The sequence below is a fragment of the Garra rufa genome, chromosome 3 (assembly GCF_049309525.1).
Source record: "Garra rufa chromosome 3, GarRuf1.0, whole genome shotgun sequence".
NCBI classification, from domain to species: domain Eukaryota; kingdom Metazoa; phylum Chordata; class Actinopteri; order Cypriniformes; family Cyprinidae; genus Garra; species Garra rufa.
This window is the reverse complement of record NC_133363.1, coordinates 63,098,538-63,108,613: the sequence shown is the minus strand read 5'-3', so window position 1 is coordinate 63,108,613 and position 10,076 is coordinate 63,098,538. Positions and strand designations below refer to the sequence as shown.

At 35.7% G+C, this 10,076-nt stretch overlaps 1 protein-coding gene across 3 annotated transcripts; it reads left to right on the top strand.

The window, feature by feature from the left end:
• Positions 1–691: 691 nt before the first annotated feature.
• Positions 692–9,413, top strand: LOC141332304 (uncharacterized). Of its 3 annotated transcripts, none has more exons than XR_012355296.1 (8): positions 692–887; positions 1,603–1,701; positions 1,775–1,861; positions 4,279–4,356; positions 4,438–4,508; positions 5,615–5,786; positions 6,051–7,150; positions 7,548–9,413. XR_012355296.1 is itself a non-coding variant. In XM_073837437.1 (7 exons), the coding sequence occupies exons 2-7, from the start codon at positions 1,630–1,632 to the stop codon at positions 6,267–6,269; spliced, it is 699 nt and encodes a 232-aa protein (XP_073693538.1). In that variant the 5' UTR covers positions 692–887; positions 1,603–1,629; the 3' UTR covers positions 6,270–9,413. The 3 variants fall into 3 exon arrangements, 1 of the variants encoding a protein (XP_073693538.1); XR_012355295.1 differs by having other exon boundaries at positions 6,051–7,410; positions 7,521–9,413; XM_073837437.1 differs by having other exon boundaries at positions 6,051–9,413.
• The last annotated feature ends 663 nt before the right edge of the window (positions 9,414–10,076 follow it).

The following is a 10,076-nucleotide window of genomic DNA, read 5'->3' as shown; positions in this document are numbered from 1 at the left end:
ATATATATATATATATATGTGTGTGTGTATGTGTGTGTGTGTTTTGTATGCATATATGTGATCCTGGACAACAAAACCAGTCTTAAGTTGCACAAGTATATTTGTAGCAATAGCCAAAAATACATTATCATTATCGATTTTTTTTTTATGTCAACAAATCATTAGGATATTAAGTAAAGAACATATTTCATGAATATATTTTGTAAATTGCCTACCGTAAACATATCAAAACTTAATTTTTGATTAGTAATAGGATATGCATTGCTAATAACTTCATTTAGACAACCTTAAAGTCGATTTCCTCAATATTTAGAATATTTTGCACCCTGAGATTTCAGATTTTGAAATAGTTGAATCTCGGCCAAATCCTACCAAACCATACATCGATGGAAAGCTTATTTATTAGCATTCAAGTTATGTATACATCTCAATTAAAAAAAAAAAAAATTGACCCATATGACTGGTTTTGTGGTCAAGGGTCACAAATATTTTATTTATAATTTCAGCTTATTTGTAATTTAAGTTACTGCTCTGAACCTTGTATTTCCACTGACAGAGCTGTCATCCTCATGAAAACATTTGATTGGTCCTTCGAAACTCCATGCGTCATCTCCAACCCCCACCACGGGAGCGCGCACGCTCCTTTACCCTGCTCCGGAATGTTATTTATGGCAGGCGCGCCCCCGCGGACTGCACCGTTATTATTCGACGAGCGACTGACACCGAAACTACAATGTCAAACATTTTCGGGACACCGAGCGCTACTGTGTTCACGCGCACCGGGAAGGACCCGTCCTGATTTGTTAGCAAACGCGCAAAATCAACGAACAACCAAATGATATTTCTGGAAGCAAAAGACTGAGACGATGTATCATCTTTCAGACAAGGTAAGTCAGGAGGACTGTCAGCTTTAAGAAGTTCGCAGTCGGTGGAGATTTTGTTGCGGTGATAACGAACAATCTGAGCGATTTTCGCGTGCTTATCCCAACCAAAACCATAGTTTGTTGTTTGTTTCGCGTGTTTATGATGACTTCAAATGATTGACAGGACCCGTGTGTTTCTGCTAGGAAGCGGAGGTGTTGCGAAATATCATTTAAAGTATTCGCGAAAGACAACATGGAGAAATATCTGCGCGCTTCGAACGAATAAAATAAAACGTGCGTCTTTATTACGTAATGAGCGCGCGGGGCAGATGCGCGTGGGATTGGGCTGAAATCATACGCTAAAGATGCTTAGACAAGAAATAGAACAGTAGATTGCGCAAAGTATGAATATATTTTTATATACACGCATTTCTAAACCAAGGTTTCGGTTTCAGACAGATGCACTGATGGTGCAACCACTTCAAAACACTTGTCACGCACATCTCTGTCAGTGCCAGTGCCAGTGCGGTGCTTCACAGTTGGATTTGCATTTGAAGCAGAATTTATTTAAAGTTACTTTTGCAATCATATATTCATTTAAAGCTAATTTTATTATTGTTATTTGCTTTCAGCAAGATTCTCCCCCTGCTGTAGAGCACACTGGCACTGCATATGTAAGTTTGAGTGGAAGTGGTTCTGTTGGTGCAGCGTTTCTTTATTTATCCCTCACCTCGTGTAGGTGGAAGTGTGAGTGAGTCAGGGAGAGATGGAGGTGATTAGAAGAAAAGACTCAGACTCAAACGGCCTCTTCTCGGACAACTCAGACAATGACTGTGAGGTATGGACGTCATTATTGGAAAGCTTTGAGTGCCATTATTGGAACTGCACATGTTCGATTTGTCTTTCTGTAGGACATGGGGGCTTGTGGGCAGACGGCTGGGGTGTGTTTGTGTGAAAATACCCCCTTTACCACCTTCTGTGATCAGCACCCACAGGAGGTAAGTGCTTGTGTATATATTTATAACAGTATTCAAAATTTGGGGTCAGTAACATATGTTTTTTAAGAAATTAATGTTTTTATCCATCAATGATGCATTAAATTAGGGTTGCGATTAATTGATTCAAAGTATATGTTTACATACTCTATGTGTGTGTACTGTGTATATGCATATATAAACACACACACACACACACACACACACACACACACACACACACGTAAAATTTATATGTCAAAAATTTATATTTACACTACCGTTCAAAAGTTTGGGGTCAGTAAGACTTTTAATAGACTTGTAATAGTCTTTAAAGAAGTCTCTTCTGCTCATCAAGGCTGCATTTATTTGATTAAAAATATAGAAAAAACAGTAATATTGCAAAAGGTTTTTACAATATAAAATATATAATTTTTTTATTTTAACATACTTTAAAATAGAATTTATTCCTGTGATGAAAAGCTGAATTTTTATCAGCTGTGACTCCAGTCTTAAGTGTCACATGATCCTTCAGAAATCATTCTAATATGCTGTTTATTATTAGAATGATTAATTTTTTTTCAGGATTCTTTCATGAATAGCAAGTTTAAAAAGTACAGTCTTTATTCAAAATATACATATTTTATAACAATGTAAATTACTTATTATTAACTTTTAATAAACTTTTAATTATTAACTTAATACATCCTTGGTGAATAAAAGTATTAATTTCTTAAAAAAAAAAAAGAAAAAAAAGAAAGAAACAATAAAAATGTACTGACCCCAAACTTTTGAACGGTAGTGTATATATAATAGAAATTATATGTGTTTACATACAAATACATACAATATTTTTTTTTTACATAAATTATTTTAAATCAATCAATCAGGAATAATTGTTTTGCATCGCTACATTATATTGATCAAAAGTGACAGTAAAGAAATGTATAATATTACAAAATAATTCTGTTTTAAATAAGCGCAGTTCTTTTGAACTTTATATTCATCTGAGAATCCTAAAAAATAAATGTCACATTTTCTACAAAAAAATAAAGCATCACAACTGTTTTCAGCAATGAAAATAATCAGAAATGAGCAGCAAATCAGCATATTAGAATGATTTCTGAAGGATCATGCGAGACTGAAACGATTACTTAGTAATGATGCTGAAAATTCAGCGTAACATCACCATAATTAATTACATTTTACAATATTTTCACACAGAAAACAATTCAGTTAAATTGTAATAATATTTCACAATTTTACTGTTTTATTGTATTTATGATCAAATAAATGCACCTTTGGTGAGTGTAAGTTCTTTCAAAAACCAAAAAAAAGTAGAACTAAGCCCAAACTTTTGAACTATATTATTTAAATAATAAATTATAAATATTCAACATTTTTGTCATTATATCTGTCTCCAGTTAGTCCTTAAATGTAAATTAATGGGATTTTTTTCCACCTATTATACAGTTTTACCATCTATTTTGTGTTTGTCTTAGCAAGCACTACAAAGAAATTAAAGGAGATCAAAATAGATTAAAAGGTTAGTTCACCCAAAAATGAAAATTATGTCAATGTTGTTCCAGACCTGTAAGACCTTCGTTCATCTTCGAAACACACCTTCGAAAAGACATTTTTGATTAAATCCAAGAGCTCTCTAACCCATTGGGCCCACGTTCAAGGTCCAAATAGGTACCAAAAACATCAACAAAATAATCCATGAGACATCAGTGGTTCAACCATAATTGAATGAAGCTACGAAAATACAAAAACAAAAACAAAACAAAACAAAAATAAACTTTATTCAACAATTCTTCACCTCTGTGTTAGCCTAGCACCATTTTAGAGAGTATCACAACACATGTGCAAACTTTTCTCTAAATGTAAACAAAGCATCAGAGTCTTGATACTCTCCAAAATGGCGCTACACCCCTAAAAATAAAGGTGCTTCACGATGCCATAGAAGAACACTTTTTGTCTAAATGGTTCCATAAAGAACCTTTAACATCTGAAGAACCTTTCTGTGTTACAAAATGATTTTTTCAGAGAAAGAAGGTTCTTTAGATTATAAAAAGGTAAGGAAGTAATGGTTCTTTAAAGAACCTTTGACTGAATGGCTATTTGTGCAACCAAAAATGGTACTTCTATGGCATTGCTGCGAAGAACCTTTTAAAGCATCTTTATCTTTAGGAGTGTACCTTTCTGGGCCTTGAATGTGGGAGGACTCTTGCTGTCTATGGAAGGTCAGAAAGCTCTCTTTTTTTATCAAAAGTATCTTAATTTGTGTTCTGAAGACGAACGAAGGTCTTACGGGTTTGGAAAAACGTGAGGGTGAGTAATTAATGACAGAATTTAAATTTTGGGATGAACTATCCTTTTAAATGAAAGGTCCTGCTGTTTGGCAATCTCTTTTATTGTCTCTCAATGTCTCTCATCAGGACTCCAGTGTCAAGTGTGTCCAGTGCGGTAAGAACAGACCCATGATCACCAGATACTCAGAGGGTTATGGCACAGAGGTGGGCGCAGTGTCTGCACGTCTCTGAATGTATAAGCACACGAGTGTCTGTGTGTGTTTAGATGTATGACTCATGTTTCAGGAGGAGTGTGTCCAGTCTCATCTTCAGGGAGACAGCGATGCAGATGCGGACATTGAGGACACGGACAGCAGGTGTGTGACCAACACCAGGGTTGCCAAGTCCGCTGTTTTAACACTGTTTAAAAGGGGTCATCGGATGCAAAACTCACTTTTACATGTTGTTTGAACATTAATGTGTGTTGGCAGTTTGGGTACACAACCACCCTACAATGATAAAAATCCACCCAGTGGTACTTTTTTAATATGCCATTTATAAAATCAGGTCATTCTCAGCTTATTGTTGGTGTGATGACACACAGACAGAGGCCCCTCCTACAATAGTTGATTGACATGAGCGCCTTACCTTAGACCCGCCCTCTATGAGCTGAAACAGTGTGACTCAGGTGGGGGGGGGGGGAGACAAGAATGTCTCCAACTGAGCGACTGAGCTGTTCTGTGTTGGATGTAATAATGAACATAGCAGTCGTCATTTACTACTGACATCTGAGCCGCTGAAGACACAAAGGATTAACGTTACTTTCGTTTTTGAAAGGAAAGTGCCGATCCCGATCTACAGAAGCAAGTATAAGGGTTTGTATGCATCTTTGCAAATGGCCTTTCTTAATAATGTGCTAGTTAGCAAGTTTCACAGCTAAATGTGGCTAAGTGTGGCTAAAGTAAACATTACGGCTCATCATCCCACGACAGAGAGGGGCGGTGCGGGGCGAGCAGAGCTCATTAGCATTTAAAGGAACATGCAACAGAATAGCTCGCTCTAAAAGGGCTGATATTGACAAGGTAAAAGTGTTTTTTACACTACCATTGAGAAATTTTAACCAAAGTATGTTATAGACCCTGAAAAATCATATCAACTTGTGGAAAATAGGCATCTGATGACCCCTTTAACACTGTTGCCGTGGGTTGTTTTACATGTCTGCAGGTTGACGCAACCCAAAAAATGCAATAATTATCTCCTGGAATGTGAATTTTACCAGGGGAACCCCACCAAAAAATGTGTATTTTAGTCGGCCGAACATGATTTTTAACGGGGGACTCCTCTCGAAACACAATCGGGCTAGTTTTGGACTAAATTTGAGTAGCAATTGGGTGAGTTTTGTTATGAAAACCTGGCAACCCTGACCGTCACACGCAAACATGCACTACATTTTTGCTTGATTTCTGCTTTGTGATTCGTTCAGGCTCCAGATTGTGGGTTCCCTCCAGCGAATCAGCTCCCGGAAGAGAAAGCGTCAGCGAATCACGCGGCAGGACACAACGGAGAGCGAAGACGATGGTGGGAGGAGCCACAGGACGCACCGCTGGAGTCTACGGCTCAGTCCTCATCGCACACATAACAGGACTATACTGGAGGTGAGCGACGTTCGACGACGGTGGTAAACAAAATCGTTAACATATGCATCTTAATTAATGTTTGAAACTAATTTGTAAAAATATTTAAACTGATCATGGGAGAAGTACAATAAATGCAATAATCTAATAGTTTCTCGCTGAGACTAAAAATATTAAGTTATTTTTATTTGTTTTTAGATTGAATTTTACTTAGAACCTAAGTAAAATATATAGTTTATTTAATTATTAAAGCAGAGTTATCATTTCATTGCTTCTGTCTCACAGGAAAGCATTTCTCAGGTGCGGCCGCTGGTAATCTGCCGTTGTGCAGCGCGAGAGACTCAAACCGCCACGGATGACAAACCTGATAGAGGAAAATGGCCCCTGACAGTGTTTCCCATCCCTCTGTCCCTCCCTGTATCCTGTTATTTGCTCATCATCCCTCTATCTGTATCTATTATCATTGTTCTCATGTCATTCCTCCTACCGCTCACAGAAACTTGACGTTGCCTTAAAATATTACTGTATAACGCTCTTCACTATATGTATCAATTCATTTGATTTTAGTTGTGTCTACATGTACAGTATATTAGAACCTTTAATACAGTGTTATCTATTGAAACCAGTTTCTGCCACATGAGGAAAATGCTTTGGTAAATTATTATGAGATAAAACGTACAAGATACACTCATGAAGACATAATTATGATATGTCAAATTATGACAAATATCATTATGACATACTAACACATAATTATGAGATAATGCCAAATTATGGCAGTAAGTCATGATTAGGAGATACGAATGTCAAATTATGACAAAAAACAATGACATGCTAAGTCATAATTATGAGATAATGCCAAATAATAGCAGTAAGCCATAATGATGAGATAATGCCAAATAATAGCAGTAAGCCATAATTATGAGATAATGCCAAATAATAGCAGTAAGTCATAATTATGAGATAAAAATGTCAAATTATGACAATAAATACGTCATACTAAGTCATAATTATGAGATTATGTCTAATTATGGCAGTAAATCATGATTATGAGATACAAATGTCAAATTATGACAAAAAACAATGACATGCTTAGTCATAATTATGAGATAATGCCAAATACTAGCAGTAAGTCATAATTATGAGATAAAAATGTAAAATTATGACAAATTATTGACACACTTAGTCATAATTATGAGATAAAAATGTCAAATTATGACAAATTATTGACATACTAAGTCATAATTATGAAATAATGTCAAATTATGGCAGTAAGCTATAATTATGAGATACAAGTAACACATTTTTTACATACTAAGTCATGATTATGAGATAAATTCAAATTAAGACAAAATCATTATGAGATACTAAGTCATACTTATGAGGTAATGTCAAAATATGACAAAAATCATAATGAAACACTAAGTCATAATTATGAGATAAAAATGTCAAATTATGACAAATCATTGATATACTAAGTCATAATTATGAGATGCAAATGCCAAATTTTAAATAATTGACATACTAAGTTATAATTATGAAATGATGTCAAATTATGGCAGTAAGTAATAATTATGAGATACAAGTAACACATTTTTGACATACTAAGTCATAATTATGAGACAATGTCAAATGATGGCAGTAAGTCATAATTATAAAATAATGTCTAATTTATGACAATTATTATGACATACAAAATTAAGATAAAAATGTCAAATTATAATATTATAACAGTGACATTTATGAGATCAAAAGTTTAAACTGTGACATCATATTAATGAGATAATGTCAAATTATGGCAGTAAGTCATAATTATGAGATAAAAATGTCAAAATATGACAAAATCATTATGAGATAACAAGTCATAGTTTCTGTCATTTTTATGACATTGTCTTATGTGGTGGGAATGGGCTCCTGTAGTTGTTGGACACCAAAGACACCCGGTTTATTTGACAAAAAGCACATTTGGATGCACAATGTGATCAGGGTTGTAAAATAAGAGCGACACTGCACTTAAGTGAGGGAATACTGTGTCCAAAAGTCGTTTCCACATTTAATCATGTTTAAGCATAGAAGTTATACTTTTTTAACTACGGCGTCACTTTACAAGGACAAATGACTGCAACTGTGGCCAATTACATTTCACATTGAAATGGATTTCATTGGCTGTAAATAAAACAACAAAAAGCACCAGAGATCAATTAGATTGGCTCGGCAGCTTAGAAAGATAAAAACACTATATAACCCTATATTTTTATATCATAGGAAATATTTAAGTAATAATGACTTGCGAAACATGTACTTGGTTCTGTTCCTTAGAGTAAAAGTTGCAGTTTCAAAATCACTAGAGCAAAGAATGTATTCTCAAATTAATACTTAGGTATATCAACAAAGTACAATAAAGACTTTAACACCCCTGCATGTGCCATTCGAAAGATCTTAGTCATATGAATAATCAGATTTCAATATAAATGTGTCTGTATTTAAAGTCAACACAAAATGCATTCACAATCTGTTTTATTTCTTCAAGTCAGGACTTGATTTTATAAATCAGATTTTGATGCAATGGTGCAAAGTGGGCGTTAAGTGAGTTTGAGGAGGTTTTTTTGACCTGAAAAATGGAGGATGAAGGTCAAGATCGCCCTCATCTGCTATCATTACCATAACCTTTAGTACATTACCCAGCATTAAATTGACCTCACAAAGATTTCAGAAAGGCTGTGTCACCTACAAAAGCAGCTGAATAGCTATTTGGCAGCCTTGACGTCAAGAGAAAAAGAAAGTCGTTTCAGGGACAAAGACATTTTACTGAAAGATTATGAAAATCGTGCACAATAAGACAAGGAACATTTATGAGGAGAGTTGCTTTCATGTGAGTCTGAACATCAGTAAAAGCAGCTCAGATCTGCATCTCCATGAAGTGAATCACTCCTCATGTCTGTTGAGCCACTGTACCGTCTCTCAGTGTCATCAGAAATAGAGCTGTTATCTAATTCTTCGCACTGTGTGTGTGTGTGTGTGTGTGTGTGTGTGTGTGTGTGTGTGTGTGTGGGAGAGAAGCACATCGGGGCCAAAGGCCCAACCGCCACATGTGGGCTGAATCTATGCAAGCGTCAATCTTTTTACAAACTCTTTTTGGTGTAAATAAGCTCATTCTTCTTGCTTTCATCTCGTCTTTCATTTCTTCATTGTGTCGCTCATGGATTTGTTCCTCTGTGTAAAGGGCTGTTGTTTGTCTCACACTGGCTCGCTGTAAAGTCGACTGCAGTATTTCAGAGTCAGTGACTAATTTGAACCATCTCCAGACACAATATTCACTGACAGAAGCACAAGCGTGAGTCAGGTCAGATGAGTTCAGACAAACGTTTCCCATAATCATCATTAGTTTATTATCTGAGAGTGAGTGCTCATAATTTTCCCAATTTATCAGCTGCATGTTTCTGAGTGTTTTTTTTTTTTTTTATCTCAACAACAATCAACTAACATTTTGCATCAGTTTCTCATTCCAGCTTTTAGATTTCACTTTTATTCATATTTTCTTAATGCTTATTTTCATGTATTTTTCCCTGTGAAAATGGTATTGTGAAAGGAGTCTGTAAAATGAGTTGTCTAGATTTTAAAAGAAATAAAAATATAGTTTGACAACAAGTCTAAGAGTCTCATTTTCTCTTAACCCATTTGTGCCCAAATTTTTCTGAATGGTTTCATGCATATAGTTGTGTCCTATGTGAACTGCATTTATTTTTCCAAGGTTTTTTTTGTTTTCTTGAAAATTGTATTTCAATATGCAGCAACTATAGTTGTCAGTGGGCAAATATGTGGTATGCACCCCTTAAATGTCAAATTTGAATAGGAGGAGAACATTTGCTAACTCAAAATAACTGCTTTCAACAACCTGCTGAAAAAAAAAGAAGAAGCTGTAACTAGCCTAAGATGGTTGGCTGGTCTTAGCTGGTTTAAGATGGACTCCCAGCCTGGCTAGGCTGGTTTTAGCTGGTAGTTCCAGCTGGTCTTCCAGTCTGACCAGCTAAGGAAGTGGGCAAAAACCAGCCTGCTGACCAGCTAAGACCAGGATAGATTACCAGCTAAAACCAGCCTAAACTGGTTGGCTGGTCTTAGCTGGTTTAAGATGGAAGTAGTTGGTTTTAACTAGTCCCCCAGCCTAAACCAGCTAAGAAAGTGGCCAAAACCTCTCTAAAACCAGCCTGCTGACCAGCTACAACTGGCTAAGACCAAGGTGGATTATCAGCTAAAACCAGCCTATGATGGTTGGCTGGTCTTAGCTGGTTTAAGATAGACTTCCAGGTTGGC